This window comes from Microcaecilia unicolor, chromosome 9 (assembly GCF_901765095.1).
Source record: "Microcaecilia unicolor chromosome 9, aMicUni1.1, whole genome shotgun sequence".
Classification (NCBI taxonomy): domain Eukaryota; kingdom Metazoa; phylum Chordata; class Amphibia; order Gymnophiona; family Siphonopidae; genus Microcaecilia; species Microcaecilia unicolor.
The window spans coordinates 31,669,585-31,688,299 of record NC_044039.1 but is presented as its reverse complement, the minus strand read 5'-3'; the positions used below and the strand labels follow the sequence as shown (position 1 = coordinate 31,688,299).

The window sequence follows — 18,715 nt, the reverse complement described above, 5'->3', positions numbered from 1 at the left end:
TCCCTACCCATCTTCAAATCCTTGCTCAAAGCCCACCTCTTCAATGTTGCTTTCGGCACCTAACCTTTATACCTATTCAGAAAATCTTGTCTGCCCCAATTTGACTGCCCCTACTTGACTGACCGTACATTTGTCCTTTAGATTGTAAGCTCCTTGAGCAGGAACTGCTCTTCTGTGTTAAATTGTACAGCGCTGCGCAACCCTAGTAGCGCTTTAGAAATGTTAAGTAGTAGTAGTAGTCTCAAATGTCATACCCAGCTCCCTAACAGCAGTATGCAGGTCCCTGGAGCAGTTTTAGTGGGTGCAGTGCACTTCAGGCAGGCGGACCCAGGCCCATCCCCCCCTACCTGTTACACTTGTGGTGGTAAATGTGAGCCCTCCAAAACCCACCCGAAACCCACTGTACCCACATGTAGGTGCCCCCCTTCACCCCTTAGGGCTATGGTAGTGTTGTACAGTTGTGGGGAGTGGGTTTGGGGTTTTTTTGTGGGGCTCAGCATCGAAGGTAAGGGAGCTATGCACCTGGGAGCTTTTTCTGAAGTCCACTGTAGTGCCTCCTAGTGTGCCCGGTTGGTGTCCTGGCATGTCAGGGGGACCAGTGCACTACGAATGCTGGCTCCTTCCATGACCAAATGGCTTGGATTTGGTCGTTTCTGAGATGTGCGTCCTCGATTTCCACTATCGCTGAAGACCGGGGACGACCATCTCTAAGGAAGACCATCTCTAAGGTCGACCTAAATGTTGAGATTTGGGCATCCACAACCGTATTATCGAAACAAAAGATGGCCACCCATCTTGTTTCGATAATACGGGTTTCTCCGCCCCTTCGCGAGGATGTCCTGCGAGGACGCCTTCAGGAAAACATGGGCGCCCCATTCGATTATGCCCCTCCATGGGACATAGTAACACGAAGGGGCATTTTCAATATGATGTCTAAGTCCAACTTTGGACATTTTGCTAAAACAATCCAAAATTCAAGTGGGGAATATAGCCATTTTCAAAACAGAAAAACGACTATCATTTTTTTTTTAATGGCTATTTGCTAGATGTTTTTGTGCTCTGTGTGTTTATCTTTTTGGTCTATATTCGGAAAAAAAACCCCCATCCAAGTGAAAAATGCACAAAATCAAGCCATTTGGATGTAGGAGGAGCCAGCATTCTTAGTAGACTGGCCAAACAGACATCCCAGGAGAGCAGTGGGGCACCCTAGGGGGCACTGCAGTGGACTTCAAATAAATGCTCCCAGGTACACATTTCACTGCTGCTTTCTTATCTTGTATGCTGGGCCCCCCAAAATCCACTCCTCCAACTGTGCACCAGCACAATAGCCCTTATGGATGAAGGGGGCACCTATATGTGGGTACAGTGGGTTTCTGGTGAGTTTTTGAAGGCTCACAGTTTCCACCACAAGTGTAACAGGTAGGGAGAAGTATGGGCCTGGGTCCACCTGTCTGCAGTGCACTGCACCCACCACTAGACTACTCCAGGAACCTGCATATTGCTCTAATGGACCTGAGTATTACATTTGAGGGTGGTAAGTAATGTTTTTAATCACATGTTTTGGGGGTGGGAGGGGGTGAGTGAGCACTGGGGGAGTGAGGGGAGGTCACCTCTTATTCTTTCCAGTAGTCATCTGGTCATTTAGGGCACCTTTTTGTGCCTTATTCATTATAAAAACAGATCTAGCTCAAAACATCTTAGTTTTAGTCCTGGACGATTTTGTTTTGTTCCATTATTGACTGAAAAACATCGAAGTGTTAGGAACCTTCCATTGCCTCAGGTACAAAATTAGATTGTGAGCCCTTCAGGCATAGGCTAAGTCTCCCCAGCCCAACTGTGACCTTCCCCTAGCTGGCTCCTCCTCGAAAAGCAAAATTGTGTCTTCCTCTCCATGCCGGCGTCCATCCCCCCCCCCACTCGTGGCGCCAGCTCACTTCGTCAACCTATAATCTCTCCGTTCCTTCCTGCCGCCACGCGCATTTAACCCTTTTATTTTCAGTGGCAGCGAGCGACGGCAGTGAAGAAGACACCACAGCGGGCTCGCCTCCAGCTTCTCCCTTCCCTTACACTGTGTCCTGCCTTCTGCGATGATGTAATTCCTGTTTCCATGAGGGCGGGACACTGTGTGAGGGAAGGGAGAAGCTGGAGGTGAGCACGCACTGCTTTCTTCTTCACTGCCGTCACAGCCACTGAAAATAAAAGGGTTAAACACATGGGGGGGGGGGCAGGAAGGAACGGAGAGGAGGGCTGTCGGGGAGCTGAGGGAGGGCAGGGAGAATCGCTGGACATGGATGGGAGGGGAGGGCAGGGGGAGAGAAGAGATCACTGGACATGGAGAGGAGGGGAGGGCAGGGGATCGCTGGACATGGAGAGGAGAGGAGGGCAAGGGGAGAGAAGAGATCGCTGGACAGGAGAGGAGGGGAGGGCAGGAGAGACAGGAGAATTGCTGGACATGGATTTCATGGAGGGGGCAGGGGAGAGGAAATTTGCTGGATATAGATGGATGGAGGAGAGGGCAGGGGAGAATGTTGTTGGACATGGATACATAAGTAATGCCACACTGGGAAAAGACCAAGAGTCCATCGAGCCCAGCATCCTGTTCACGACAGCGGCCAATCCAGGCCAAGGGCACCTGGCAAGCTTCCCAAACGTACAAACGTTCTGAACAAGTGAATATGGGTTAGAAGTTAAAAGCTGCATCAAAAAGGTGGGCTTTTAGCTTAGATTTGAAGACGGCCAGAGATGGAACTTGACGTACCGGCTCAGGAAGTCTATTCCAGGCATATGGTGCAGCAAGATAAAAGGAACGGAATCTGGAGTTAGCAGTGGAGGAGAAGGGTGCAGATAAAAGAGATTTACCCAGTGAACGGAGTTCCCGGGGAGGAATGTAGGGAGAGATGAGAGTGGAGAGGTACTGAGGAGCTGCAGAGTGAATGCACTTATAGGTCAATAAGAGGAGTTTGAACTGTATGCTGAAATGGATAGAAAGCCAGTGAAGTGACTTGAGGAGAGGGCTAATATGAGCATAACAACACTGACAGAATATTAGTCGTGCAGCAGAATTTTGAACAGATTGAAGAGGAGAGAGATGGCTAAGTGGGAGACCTGTGAGAAGCAAGTTGCAATAGTCTAAGTGAGAGGTGATAAGAGTGTGGATGAGGGTTCGGGTAGTGTGCTCAGAAAGGAAAGGGCGAATTTTGCTGATATTATAGAGAAAGAAACGACAGGCTTTAGCAGTCTGGTGAATATGTGCAGAGAAGGAGAGGGAGGAGTCGAAGATGACCCCAAGGTTACGAGCTGATGAGACAGGAAGGATGAGAGTGTTATCCACAGAAATAGAGAATGGGGGAGGAGGAGAGGTTGGTTTAGGGGGAAAGATGAGAAGCTCAGTCTTGGTCATGTTTAGTTTCAGATGGCGCTGAGACATCCAGGCAGCAATGTCAGACAGGCAGTCTGATACTTTGGCCTGTATTTCGGCTGAGATTTCTGGTGTGGAGAGGTAGATCTGGGAGTCATCAGCATAAAGATGATACTGAAAACCATGGGATGAGATCAGAGTACCAAGGGAAGAAGTATAGATGGAGAAAAGAAGAGGTCCCAGGACGGATCCCTGAGGTACACCTACTGACACAGCCAATAGGAATATAATGGGCTGCACGACATTTAGCGCATGCTAATCGCTAGCATGTGCTAAATCTGTAAGAGTACTTTTATCAAAGGACCCTATAGGCAGTTAAATATGGGTCTGTCTTGAACAATATATGTTACAACCAAAACTATTGTTAACAGTATTTAGATTGCTAATTTCAACATTAAGATGTCTTCCCCTCCACCTTGAGATGCATAGCACCCTCACTTATATCATATAATAAAGTGATATACTGTATGCAGATTTGACCTTCATCTGTCTTTTGCTACGTGTGGGACACAGATTACAGAAGTCTGTCTGGCATTAGCCTTTGTTCCCAACTACAGGAGTTGCCTAATCAACACGTCTTTTACCATTACTAGACCGTAGAAATCTGTCTAGCATTGGCCTTAATTCCCAACTACTGGAGTTGTCATATCTACATCTGTCTTTTGCCATTTGCAGAACAGGGGCGTAGCCAGACTTCCGTGGGAGGGGGGTCCAGAGCCCGAGGGGAGGGGGCACAGTTTAGCCCTCCCCCGGTGCCACCACCGCCATTGCCGCCCCCCACGTCTTTGCCGACCCCCCTCCCGCCGCCGCCTACCTTTGTTTTTGCTGGTGAGGGACCCCACTCCCCGCCAGCCGACATCCTCTCCGTCCTTCTCCTGCTCCTGTTGTATGCATTGCTGACGTCCTGTACGTTGTACGTGCAGGACGTCAGCAATGCATACAGCAGGAGCAGGACGGAGAGGACGTCGGCTGGCGGGGAGTGGGGTCCCCCGCCAGCAAAAACGAAGGTAGGTGGCGGCGGGGGCGGGTTCGCCGGGAGGGGGGTCCAGGCTGGAATCTACAGGGACCCAGGCCCCCTCAGGCCCCACGTAGCTACGCCACTGTTGCAGAACACAGACTATAAAAGTCTGTCTGGCATTGGTCTTAGTTTCTAGCTACTACTACTACTTATCATTTCTATAGCGCTACTAGACGTACGCAGCACTGTACACTTGAACAGGAAGAGACAGTCCCGCCTATAGGTGGGAAAATGTGGGGTATAAATGTAACAAATAAATTGCCTGACATTCACCTGAGCAGCCATGTTTTCTTCCATCCTTTTCCTATTTAAGCATCATCTTTTCGAATGCAGCTGTTAATTTAAGCATACCCAACTTTAAGCAATTGGCCATTCACAATCACCTACAGCTATTTGGAGCAATTTCCAGATATCTGCAGATTTTGTCATTGAAACCAATTCGAAATGTGACAAAACAGCACAAGAACCAGTACTGTAACCAGGGCAGACTAACTGGACCTTATGTTACCTACCTGCTGTCACATCCTCCATTTCTGTTCTACAAGCATTGGCATAAGCACCTGCATTAATGTTGTGAATCACAATCAGCAGAAGTGGTTTGGAGAGTTCATATCAGCAAAGACTCCACTTCTCACTTCATTCTACTATCCAGGAGTTCCATTTCAGACCAAAAAACATATGATAAGCATTTCTTGATGAATAGTTCTCCAGTCTGCAGGAGAAATTTGCGCCCCTTATTCATGAGTTAGGGATTTAAATTTTCTTGTTAAGATTAGCCTTCACTTTCCAATGCTTTAGATAAAAAAAAATACTGCACCCTTTTCATGATGAATATATGATGCAATAGCATAGAAAATGGTTCAAATAAATCAATGAGCCAAGCAAAATGTGATTTTTTTAGCTTCTGGAAGCACTGCAATTAAGCAAAGGTATGATATTAGTGCCTTGCAATTTTATAATAAATTGCCTTACAAGATTTATTTGTGCATAGGATTTAAATATCTTACTCCTGAAATATTGCTTTAAAAAATAAAGCATCAGGGCCCAATATTCAAAGAGAAATATATAGATATTTCCCTTAGCCACGGATGGTGCTACTGAATAGCCCTACAGAATGCCTCAGCAGTATCCAGATAGTGCCAGGCTACCTGTGGGCAAAGGTGGGCACAGTTCAAAGTTACCTGGGGGCCCTTTTACTAAGGCGTGTAGGTGCCCATGTGCGTCCATTGTACGTCAATTTGGAACTACCGCCTGGCTACTGTGTGCCCCGGGTGGTAATTGCATTTTTTACACATGTCAGATATGTGCGGCAGGAAATATTTTTTATTTTCTACTGTGTGGCGCTAACCGGGCGGTAATCGGCAGTGTACGCGCACTGACAATTACCACCCGGTTAGCGTGTGAGACCTTACCACTAAGTGGGTGGCGGTAAGGTCTCAGGTCCAAAATAGATGTGTGCCGATTTCTATTTTGCCACATGTCCATTTTTGGTTTAAAAAAAGGCCTTTTTTGCAGGCACACTGAAAAATGGACCTGCACGCGTCCAATACACGCGTCTACAACAGTGGAGGCCATTTTTCTGCACACCTTAGTAAAAGGGACGCCCTGGTGTCTGGTGATATTCAGTCTGCTAAACCAAATCTGGCTAATCTGAAGTTGTGATTTCCCAAAACCCCATCAGGTGAATTTTTGAAAAACAAGGGCGCCCATCTTCCGACACAAATCGGGAGATGGGCGTCCTTCTCGCAAGGTCGCCCAAATTGGAATAATCGAAAGCCGATTTTGGGTGCCCTCAACTGCTTTCCGTTGCGGGGACGACCAAAGTTCACGGGGGGCGTGTCAGCAGTGTAGCGAAGGTGGGACTGGGGCGTGCTTAGGAGATGGGCGTCCTCGGCCAATAATGGAAAAAAGAAGGGCGTCCCTGACGAACACTTGGGTGACTTTATTTGGTCCATTTTCTTTCACGACCAAGCATCAAAAAGGTGCCTGAACTGACCAGATGACCACCAGAGGGAATGGAGGAATCACCTCCCCTTACTCCCCCAGTAGTCACTAACCTCCTCCCACCCTAAAAAAAATCTTTAAAAATACTTTTTTGCCAGCCTTTATGCCAGCCTCAAATGCCATACTCAGGTCCATCGCAGCAGTATGCAGGTGCCTGGAGCAGTTGTAGTGGGTGCAGTGTACTTCAGGCAGGCGGACCCAGGCCCATCCCCTCCTACCTGTTACACTTGTGGTGGTAAATGTGAGCCCTCCAAAACCCACCAGAAACCCACTGTACCCACATGTAGGTGCCCCCCCTTCATCCCTAGTGGTGTATAGTTGTGGGGAGTGGGTTTTGGGGGCTCGGCACACAAGGTAAGGGAGCTATGTACCTGGGAGCTTTTTCTGAAGTCCACTGCAGTGCCCCCTAGGGTGCCCGGTTGTCTAGCTGAGACCTAGACAGTATATAAGAGGACTCTGACTGGCCGCTGCACTCACTTCTTTGAGAGGAAGAAAGGACATATTCCTATAGTAGGCACACTAGGTGTGGAGACAGATATAGGGGCCCTTTAATTAAGTGTCGGTAAGCCCGATGCGGGCTTCCTGCTCACTATTCTGGAACTACCGCCGGGCTACCCCCCTGCACACGCCATTTCCAACGCTACAAAAATATGCTCTATTTTTGTAGGACCTGTGCTTGCCCGGCAGTAATCAACTATAGTTGCTTCTTTTTGTGTTAAATTTCCTTGTAAATGCTTGGTTTCTCATGAGGGTAAGCAATATATCCCTCCTGTTTACTAAGCTGCACTAGTGGCTTCCTTGCACTAAGGAAGTCTAGAAGGGGATGATTAATTAGTTTCATAGAACAAATGGTTTAGTTTGTAGATCCTTTTTTTTAAATTTCCTTTATTCTGAGATGGATTGTTTATTTTGGAACTTTCTAGGTCTTTCTCCATCGAAGTGGGCTAGTCATATCATTGCTATGTGACCTTGGCCTTGTATACATGTATATATTTTAGGGGTGGACACCAATTAAGAATGTTAATCGCAGTTAACCGCACAATTAAAAAATATTAATTGTGCGATTAATCATGGCATGCATTTTGGACACATGCTTTTCAATTTTTTTTGAATGTTGACCTTTCGAACAAATGCTCGGCTTGGTTAATTATCCTTTACAACATACTATTTAATTAGGGGTGGGAAACAATGGAATATTTTAACCAAAATTAATCGTGGTAATAAAATTTTTAATCACATGATTAGTCAAACCTCTGGAATGGATGATTTGGTGCTGGTAAATTCCCACTGCATGGAAAGTTTTTAAATCTGCTGAATATAATGAAAAGTTGCATACACACACTTCCTTCCCACAGCAATTGCTCTCCCTCTCCTCCATACAGGTACCTACCATTATCCCTTCCTGCTGCATCCTTCCTCTTCAGCTCCTCTTCTGCTGCTAAACCTTTCCAGTGGTGTGCTGGAGCAGGCTCTCACAGGCTCGCAAGAGCCGGTTGTTAAGTTTTTAAGAAATTTGGGAGCCGGTTGTTAAAGTAGGGCCCCCCCTGCTGAATTCTCTTTTACTTTGCTGGTGGGGTTGCTGAGTCCTGCCAGCCAAGTAAATAGACTGCTGCTGCTCCCCACTCCTGGTTTCCAGCTCTGAGCAGCAGGCTGGGACTTCTCCAGCATGTGTGAGAAGTTTCAGCATGCTGCTCAGAGCAAGACGATGGGAGTGGTGGCAGTCCGTTTATTGGCTGCCAGCAAAGGTATGCCTAGCGTGCCCGCACGAAGGGAGGGAGGGAGGAGAGAGAGGCAAGTGTTGCTCTCCCCCCACCCCGGCCACCCCTGGCCCTTCCAACTGCAGAGCTGGCTACATCCGGAGAAAGAGCCTGTTGTTACAAATTTACCAGCACACCCCCGCTTTTACCCCTGTCACACAGACACCCATTTCTCTCTTCTCCTACTGCTGACCAGGGCTGTGTCAACACGATAAGCGGGGTAAGCGCCACAGGGGGGCGCCTGCCTTCAAGGGCGCCGCACCGTCGAGTTGTATTTTTAAAAAAAAACCTTACTTCTCCGCTCCATCCCCGATTCCCTGGCGCTTTAAATTTACCTCACTCCGCCTCTGAAGTCTGCGCAGCATCAGTGAAAGCGCTGCCTGTCTGACATCTCTCCACCAGCCTTCCCTTCGCTCGTTTGTTCCCTCTGTGTCCCGCCTTCTTCTGACATCATTTCCTTAAGGGCGGGACACAGAGGGAACGAAAGAGCGAAGGGAAGGCTGGTGGAGAGATGTCAGACAGGCAGCGCTTTCACTGACGCTGCGCAGACGTCGGAGGCGGAGCAAGGTAAATTTAAAGCGCTGGGGAATCGGGGATGGAGCGGAGGAGGCTCAGGCTGACTGAGAAATATGCTCAGAACCTCCTTTGCAGGCCAAACCCAGCCATTTCATGCATCGCGCCCCAGACGGCAGCTTGGGGGAGCAGCGCTCGGCTCTTTGGCACCGCCCAGCTCTTCCACGTGCCTTGGAGCCAGGCAGGTCCGGGAGGGGGGGGGGGGGGCGCGCGCCAACTGATAGTCTGCAGGGGGCGCCAGAGACCCTAGGCACGGCCCTGCTGCTGACCCCCAAGTACACCAGTCCAGCATTCCCTGCCCCCCTCCCCGCATTAATTTTAACATTTATCTGGCTCTTCATAGGGTCTCTGGCAGCGATTCCTACATGCTACTTGCAACTGACGTCGATGTCTTACCTCTGTTATGTTATGCCAATGTGAATAGGATAGGCAGGGGAGAGAAAGCAATGCTGGGCAGCAGACAGGAGTAAAAAATTTTGATCATGGTTAAAAAAAATGTAATCGTAGTCAAAATGTAAAAGATTAATCACATTAATAGTGCACTAAATGCCCATCCCTAATATATATATTTTCCTTTGGGTTGCATCTTTCATCTGGAAATGTAACTTTTCTTTATTATTTAATGAATGTATGAAAAATATTTCAATAAAAAAGTAATCGTATTCAGCAGTCCGTGTTAGTTCATCTTTTGTGTTAAACTATCTCTGTGTTCTTGTTCAAGAAATACCATTTCATTTTTGTTTTCTCTTTATACTACTAATTCCCCATGTCTTTGTAAAGAAGAAAGGATTTGTTTCTTGTGCGCTTTGCAGATAGGTAGGAAATCCTTTACATGGTCTGACCGTATCCTTTTATCCTGAAATTGACAGTCCCTTGATTTCTGGCTCTTCATGATGTAAAGTAATTGTAGATGGAATGTGTGACTTAGAAGATCTGTTCTTAAATGAAAGCTTTCCTAGCCTGACTTTCTATTTTATCATTTCACATTTTATTGACTTTGGGTTGGATAAATACAGTTGCAACCATCATTTCTGCCTACCGTCTATATTTTATTTGTTGACCTTATAAAAGACTTACAAATTAATGCAATTTAAAAAGACCTTTAAAAAAGACCTTATAAAAGGCATACAAATTAATACCCAATGTACCTGAATGTAACTCACCTTGAGCTACTACTAAAAAGATGTGAGCAAAATCTAAATTAATAATAATAATATCACATATTTATCTACTTCTTTTTTTCCATTCTTCTAAAGGCCAGCAAACTGTTCCCCCATCCATACTTTCTGACAGTGGCGTATCCACAGGTGGGCCTTGGTGGGCCATGGCCCACTCACTCAGGGTTCAGGCCCATCCAACAGTTGCCACTAAGTTTGTCCCTGAGGCAATAGCAGTTTAAGTGACTTGTCCAAGACAGTGGTGTAACCATAGGTGGGCCTTGATGGGCCTCTGCCCACCCACTTTGGACTCAGGTTCACCCCAAATTGTGGCACCCTTGTTAAGGCTGCTGGGAATCCCCAAAAACCCTGCCAGCTGAAAAAGTCTTGCTGTGGCAGTGCAGAATGCCACTGCTGCACCAGCTCACCTCCCTCCCGTGCATGGTTAGCTTTTGCGCACACATAGGAGGGAGGATGGCTGGCTTGGTGGTGACCCACAGAGCGCTGCTGACTGCAGTGAGTATGGGATGGTTCTGGGCTGCTAGAACAGGACCTTTTCAGCTGGTAGGGATTGGGAATTCCCCACCAGCAAAGGTATTTATTGAATTTAGGGTCGTGGAGGCAGGAGAAACAGTGTGTGCCCACCCACTTTGGGCTCAGGCCTTCCCAAGTTGGAACATTTGGTATACCTCTGGTCCAAGATCACAAAAGGTGCCAGAGGGATTTGAACCACAGTCTCTCTGGTTCACAGGCTTATTCTGTAACTCCTAGGCTACTCCTTCACTCACTCAGAAGCTGTTTTGACCCTAGAGATCCATTATCCATCCCTTGAGAGGTGTGTGGGTGATATGAATGCTGTCCAAAATGCTTCTCTCAAGCTGATTCTCAAAGGTTTAATTTAACGTATTAATAGTCTGAATTTCTCAAGTACAACTCAGATCACAAATACCTATTAAAATCCAACATTCATGGAAAATATATAAAATTAATAGTAATTATAATATTTCTTCATACTATACTACTACTACTTAACATTTCTAAAGCGCTACTAGGGTTACACATCGCTGTACAGTTTAACAAAGAAGGACAGTTCCTGCTCAAATGAGCTTACAAACTAAAGGACAAAATGTCAAGCTGGGCAGTCTAGATTTCCTGAGTAGAGGTAAAATTCACCTTCAAAAAAAGATATATAATATGCTTAACTTGAAACTTTAGAGATCTCCTCTCTAAAATGCTCAAATAACACCTGACATGATATTGTGCTTTTCGAGCTAACTCTCTGATTCAGGGGGAATCTCAAATGATGGGCCCTGTTCTAGCAATTTTAGCACGCTGTAAAAACACTAGCACACCTTAGTAAACAGAGCCCTAAATTTTCAAACAGAGCTTTCCATTTAATAATTCAAAAAAGGTTTCCATTTCCCAGTTCGTCATGACTCACAGGAGCACTGCTCTGGGAGCACATCGCTCCTTCTCAGAGGATTTCTACTCATTGGCTTCAGTCTTGACTGTGTAGCTGTTGTGGCTTCAGCTACAAATTTCGAGCCTCTACTCTTGAGGATCACGTGTTTCATCCCCTGTGAACCTGGAAGCCAGAGAGAGAATAGCAACCTTGGGAAGAGAAAGGAAAGAAGCAGGAGCTACTTGACCTACCACGCTGAAATTTTTAACAAGTAGCCAAATAAAAACTTAGCCCCACTTCTTCCAAATCCCATGGCTGATGATGTCATCATGAAGCTAAGGCCAGCACTATGTTCTTGCCATTTCTGTCTTGTTTTTCTTTAGAGGGAGAGAAGGTTGTGCTAGAAAGGTGAAGGCTTTAGAGGGGAAAAAGAATGAAAATGATCAGGCTTATAAATAGAAAACAAAGCACACACATGGGGTCAAGTACAGAGAGGCACTAAACAGTTTTATGTGTCAAAGAAAAGGCAGGCTCTGTGGTGCAGAGCAGACAGATTCCATAGTGAGAAGCTTGATAGAAAATAAACTGAAAAGAGCACAGGGATAGACAGGACATAAAATCTATTGTGCTGTATGTGTGGGCCACTTCATTGAAAAGTTCTGGCACAATCTGTGTCAAATAGATTGCAAATAGACTGGCTCTGTTGTGGTATCCATTGTCACTCTATTCTAGCATTGGGTACACTGTGTACAAAGGCTTTTGAGTCTTTATCAGTGCAATTTTTCCTAGCAAAAAAGGTGCCGGTACTCAAATGCAAGGCCACACCCTTCAGGGGCGGGGTGATCACTGAGGGATCCACCCCACAAAAGCCAAGCCCCCTGCAACCAGTCGCAGAATCTATGACAAGGCAGAATTGGTGTGTAGAGCCTGAGCTCTTTCATTTAAAACTTGAGGTCCACGGGTCAATTTTAGCAGACAATGGAAAAGGTGCCGGTACTCAGTACCCCCAAGTACCCCTTCAAAAAAAAGCCCTGGTCTTTATACAATTTGGAAGCTGCTTTAAGCTTCCTGCCAATATTGGTGCTGCTTTTACCACTCTTCTGGTGTTTTGGGGTCTTCATTCTAATGTTGATGCTGTATTGCCTCTCTCCTGGTGCCTTGTGAAACTTTACCCGTCTCCCAACACCTTTGGTATCTTCTGCTAATAGTGGTGCTTTCTCCTCTCATAGGGGCCATTTTACTAAAGGTTTGGCGCATGGCAAGAGGCTTGCTGTGCGCCAATCCGGAACTACCACTGGGCTACCACAGGAGCCTGGCAGTAGTTCCAGTGGCGTACCAAGGGGGGGGCGGTGGGGGCGGTCCACCCCGGGTGCACGCTGTTGGGGGGGGGGGGTGCTGCAGCGCATGCCTGTCTGCTCCCAGTTCGCTATGCTCGCTAAATTCTCTCGTTCGCTGCAGCTCCCTCCTTCTGCCCCGGAACAGGTTACTTCCTGTTCCGGGGCAGAGGGAGGGAGCTGCAGCGAACGAGAGAATTTAGCAAGCGTAGCGAACTGGGAGCAGACAGGCGTGCACTGCGGCACCCCCCCCAGCGGCGTGCACCCGGGGGGGGGGGTCATTTCATGGGGGGGGGGGCACATCGGCAATCCACCCTGGGTGCCTCTGCCGTCGAGGGTAGGAATGCCACTGAGTAGTTTCCACCCCCAGCGTGCACCATTTCTGGCAATTTTTTTTTATTTACGTAATGCCGGTGCTGACCTGGCAGTAATCGCTGCCTGGTTACCGCCGCCTCAATGTTCATGCAGCAAGTGGTTCACTTACTGCACGGCCATTTCTTTTCCAGCAAAACAGACAGCCTTTTACCCGCTGTGGGTAAAAAAATTGAAAATGAATGGAAAACACCACTGTTAGAGTGCAAAATTGTATGCCCATTGACTGTAATAGAAATAAATGCAACAAAGGATTCTGCATTCAAAGTGGAACTGAACCGGTGATGAATATGAAAATAAACCAAACTGAACCATAATGTTTTCCTGTACATATCTCTAGAAATTAACAATACAAGTTTGAAGAAAATTATAAAGATTTTCTTGAAAAATATTATAGATGCTTAGATTGAAGGATCTAGAAATTATAGACAATATCCACTGTGTTATATTTACATTCATAGACCGCTTCTTTGAATAAATTCAACACCAAGAAGTTTACAATGAAATACATCCATGATATATGTATAGACACTTACTCCATGTATTTAATAAGCCATAGATTTTTGTTATAATTTTTGAAATGGCTTGTACCAACCTGGTAGGGGATGACAAAGAAGTTAACTGGGCTAAGACAATATGATATGAGAATATGATTAAGAGGATAACTTTTTATTGATCATCTAGGTGAACAAATTAATGTTTAAGTCTGCCAGTTTAAAACTACACCAGTAGTACTGAACCCTTCTTAAAACACAGGACACCACTGAAAAAGCATGTATATTTGAACGCTCAACAAAACAGCATCCCTGGAGGGTTTGTATATATAAGTAGCAGACAGTCAAATCAAATCAAAGCAATTCTTCTATACCACTAATATCCCCTTTCCAGGGTTCAGTGCGATTTACATTCTAGGTGAGACAAAAGCTGATAATATTAGTGTGAGGTATGAGAACAATTAAAGACCACTGGTGTAATGCATGAGACCACAAACATTATAGGAAATGATAATGGATGATACTAGGAGGTAGAAGCCAATGGATTGTTATGAAGCTGTCTTTGGAACGAAAAAGGTTTTTAGCCTCTTCCTGTTATCAATAGAAATCAAACAAAATAAAACATGGCAAAGAAAATAAGATGATACCTTTTTTATTGGACATAACTTAATACATTTCTTGATTAGCTTTCGAAGGTTGCCCTTCTTCCTCAGATCGGAAATAAGCAAATGTGCTAGCTGACAGTGTATATAAGTGAAAACATTCAAGCATTACTATGACAGTCTGACAAGGTGGGAGGAGGGGGGTGGGTAGGAGGTATGCATGGGGACATCAAAGCATATCATTGATATTCTAACAGGATGGGTGTGGATAGGTGAGGGGAGGGTGATCAACAGAGACATACAGCTTTATGGTTTATAATGGGCTAGCCTCTTCCTGAATCTAAGGTAGCTGTTTTCTGTTCTGATGGGAATAGGTAGAGTTTTCCATATTTTGACTCCAAATACGGGGGAATAGAGATGCTAGCGTTGCTCTTTCAGTCTGTTAGACTGACCAAATGTAGCGAAGTGGTCTTATCAGTTCAGAGGTGAAATCCTGTAAGATTTGAAAAACTAAACAAGTAGCTTTGAATCTGAGTCTTTCTGCTATGGGAAGCCAGTGCAGTGTGTTAAGATGAGTTGAAGCACTGGTATATCTATTGAATCTGTGTATTAGTCTAGCAGCTTTATTATATATGATTTGCAGTTTTTTTTTTTTCTGATCTTGACACTTAATACTAAGAAATAGAACGTTACAGAAATCCAAGTGAGGTAGGATTAACATTTGGACTAGTAGTGCAAAGGCTTTTTGGTCGAAGAATGATCTGACTAGACCTAGCTGTCTCATTTTGAATAGTGTTTTCTTCCATAGCTGGTTAATATGGGAAGAGAAGGTGAGTGAAGAGTCAAGCAAGACTAATAGTACTCTGGTTTCATACTCGACTGTAAAGCTTTAACCATTGGACAAAGATATTGATGATGGGACCTCAACTCCCTGATTTCGGAACCATGGGACCTTGTTTTTTTGCGAATTCAATTTCAGTTTATTGGTCAATGCCCAGGTGCTAACAGCAGTCATGCCATTTGCTACAGACTTTGATGCTGTCACTTGTAAGAGAAGCAGGATGTCAGCGGTGTCCTAACAGGAAAATGACCAGTGGTAGCAGTAGGACAATCAAGCCAAACGATGGCAGTATGGTATCAATCAATTTGTTTAAAAAGTGCCCAATGTGGTCATGTTTCGGGTATCGCTTGCATCAAGAACAGATAAATCTAAATCTAAAATCTGAGCATCAATTCATATATATCCTATATAATAATTTGCACCTCCGTCTGGATGCCTGGATTCGTAAAGCAGTTCCCATTGGTCCGCCTTGGGGATGACATCACAGGGCAGACCAATGGGAAGTGACAGGGAAGGGAACCCAGCACCAGCCACCCTCCCTCCCTCCTTCCACTCCCGTCCGAGTTCCATGCCCCCCTCTCCTCTGAGTTTCACCGACCCCTCCGCCATTGCTGACCCCCCCCCCGCCGCCGCCACCACCACCAACAACTTTGACCTCCCCCTGCCAAGAACCCTCTCGACCCCCTCCCGCCAACAACCCTGCCCCGCCGCCACCTACCTTTGCTGGCGAAGTCCTCTTCTTCTGGTGCAAGGCTTCGTTCTGTTTCATGTAAGTCTGATGTCCTGCACGTACAACGTACACACAGAGCACCCTTTACAGAATACTAACTTCATGCAGATCATCCAGGCGCTTAATTTTGGGCACCATTTATTGCTGCTGGAAAACACTGACTGGCCCCAGTGAGCATTAGCTGTCTGCAAAGTCTATTCAGAATACTAGCTGCAAATATTGGGCCCAAGGATTTTGTATTCTTTGAATTCTCTCAGTTAAGGTTTTGTCTGGATGTGGTTCTCAAACCAGTCCTTGGGACAGTTCAAGACAGTCAGGTTTTCAGGATACCTCAAATGAACATGCAAGAGATAAATTTGCATGCACAGCCTCCATTGTATGAAAATCTCTCATGCATATTCATTTTGGATTACATGAAAACCAGATTGGCTTGTTGTGTCCTGAGGACTGGGTTGAGAATCCCTGGTCTAGCTGGAAGAAAGGTTGCAAGGCTATCCATTAGCCAGCACTTTGATCATTATTGTATTAGGGTACATTGTATTATTCCTTTCCTTTTTTCTTTGATCCAGCTTCCTATGGTTTTAGTTCTTACCCCTCCCCCGCCCCCATCATTTCCTAGTGGACTACATTTCATCAATGCCCATAATTTCTTTGTTTTGATGTGCATTTCAGATTTATGCTGTTTTAATTCTCTTAATTGTAAGAATTATGTATTTTCTTCTTGAAATGTATCTTTGATATATTATATTTATTTATTTATTTTATGGCATTTGTATCCCACATTATCCCACCTCTTTGCAGGCTCAATGTGGCTTACATTTCGTCATGGATACTGGAAGTAGCATTGAATATACATTTGGTTTACAGAGGGTTTTGTGTTACATGGTAGTAAGATAGATGAGGGCGTTAGAGCAGAAAGACATAACACATTATAAGACAGTCTAGAAGTTTTAAGACTATACAGTTACACATGTTGAATTATACAGATACACATGTTGATCTTTGTGATATATCTTGTCGAAAAGATAGGTTTTCAATAGTTTGCGGAAATTGGTCAATTCACAGACCGTTTTCAGGTTACGTGGCAGCGCATTAAAAATGTTTATCCTGAAAACTATCTGTGGCATGATGTCTGAAGTACTGGAGTCCAATCTGTCAGTGAATTAGCTGAAAGTACAATATGTTCTATTTTCTTTTGTTAGCTAGCAGGTGCTCTTATTTCTTAACAAGGCATTCTTTTCATTTCTACCAGGTATAAATACCTCTATTCATGGCGCTGAAAAGCGCATGCCTGTCTATCAGAGGAGAAGTGTGGCAAGCCATTCCATTGCTCAACGACAGCCTGTGGTCAGGCATTCTTCACTTCCAACAGCCAGAAGACCAATAAGAATGGAGGCCACCTCTTCTGAAGCAGTACCATCAAATGCAAAAAGAAAAATCCCTCACCAAGGTAAAAATAACAGCCAAACAGCAAGCACCAAGATTGACCACACAGATGGATGCTAAGGGCAATTCCAATTTGTATATACAGTGAAACCTCGGTTTTCGTTGATAATCCGTCCAAAAACAATCGGCGAAATCCGAAACCGATGAAAACCGAGGCAATTAACGAGGACGCCCAAAATCGGGAGAAGGACGTCCATCTTCCGATACAAATTTGGAGATGGACGTCCTTCTTTTTCGATGAAATCTGAGGCAACCAACGAAAACTGAGACAAATTTCTCGTTGAAAAAATCAACGAAATCCGAAACCAATGAAAACCGACGTCAACGAAAACCGAGGTACTACTGTAATTATGGTTCAATAAAAACCCAAATGATTAGAAATATTGAACAGTATCATTGATCAAAGTAATTCTATGCTATTCTGTTCAAAAAGGGATGGACTATAAGACTGTTCAGACACATAAGCAGTGTCTTATGCTGCCAGAGGCCCGAAATCAATGAATATGATTGCTAGTCAATGGAAACATTGTGTGATTGAGAGATGAACAAATGTTATATTAAACATTTGAATAAAGTTTTTATTACAACAAATGATTCAAGTGATATTCTACAAACTAAGGGCCCCTTTTACTAAGCCGCGTAAGCAGCTACTCGCGCCCAACATACGCCAAAATGAACTTACCATCTGACTACCGCATGCTTCTTGTGGTAATTTCATTTTTGGCGTGCGTCCGCTATGTGTGTCTGAAAAATATTTTCGGATGTACGTAGTGGACGTGCGCAGGTCACTATTGACAGATTCTTTACCACTAGGTGTATGGCTGGCGGTAAGGTCAGACACCCACAATGGATTCACGGTAATTTTGATTTTGCCACACGTCCATTTTCGGAACAAAATTTAAAAAGGCATTTTTGGTACGTGCGCTGAAAAATATTTCTGCGTGTGTCCAAAAGCGCAAGCCAGTTTTTACCACGGCCTAGTAAAAGGACCCCTAAAATTAGTTAGGTGAAAGCCTGATTGTCCCACATTTCAACTACTTTAATAGTCTACTTCTAGGGCTACCACAGAGGTTACTAAAATCTTTACAGGTGGCACAGAATGCAGTGGCTTGAATCATTAGTGGAAAATCAAGATTTGATCATACCTCTTCTGTGTAGTTTTGCTTATATTGAGGGGCATAATCGAACGGGGCCAGCCAAATCGATGGCTGGCCATCTTCGGAGCTGGCTCTGCAACGCAACGGGGCGGAGCCAAGCGTATTTTCGAAATACGCTTGGCGCCAGCCAAATTGCTCGCCACGTTTAGAGCAGGATCGCCGGGTTTATATGAGATGGCCGGCTTCGTTTTTCAGCCATAATGGAAACCGGGCCCGGCCATCTCAAACTCGGCGAAATGCGAGGCATTTGGGCGTGGGAGGAGCCAGCATTTGTAGTGCACTGGCCCCCCCTCACATGCCAGGACACCAACTGGGCACCCTAGGGGGCACTTACAAAAAAGAAACCCCCAAAACAAAAATAGCTTCCAGGTGCATAGCACCCTTACCTTGGGTGCTGAGGCCCCCCAATC

The 18,715-nt window shown here is 45.3% G+C and overlaps 1 protein-coding gene across 1 annotated transcript in view; it reads left to right on the top strand.

Moving 5' to 3' along the window:
- ANO4 (anoctamin 4) overlaps positions 1-18,715 on the top strand; it is a 223,269-nt gene that overhangs the window by 49,795 nt on the left and 154,759 nt on the right. The window contains exon 3 of the mRNA XM_030214891.1: positions 16,955-17,152. Within this exon, the coding sequence (XP_030070751.1) occupies positions 16,955-17,152 (198 nt within the window). The remainder of the gene's footprint in view (positions 1-16,954; positions 17,153-18,715) is intronic.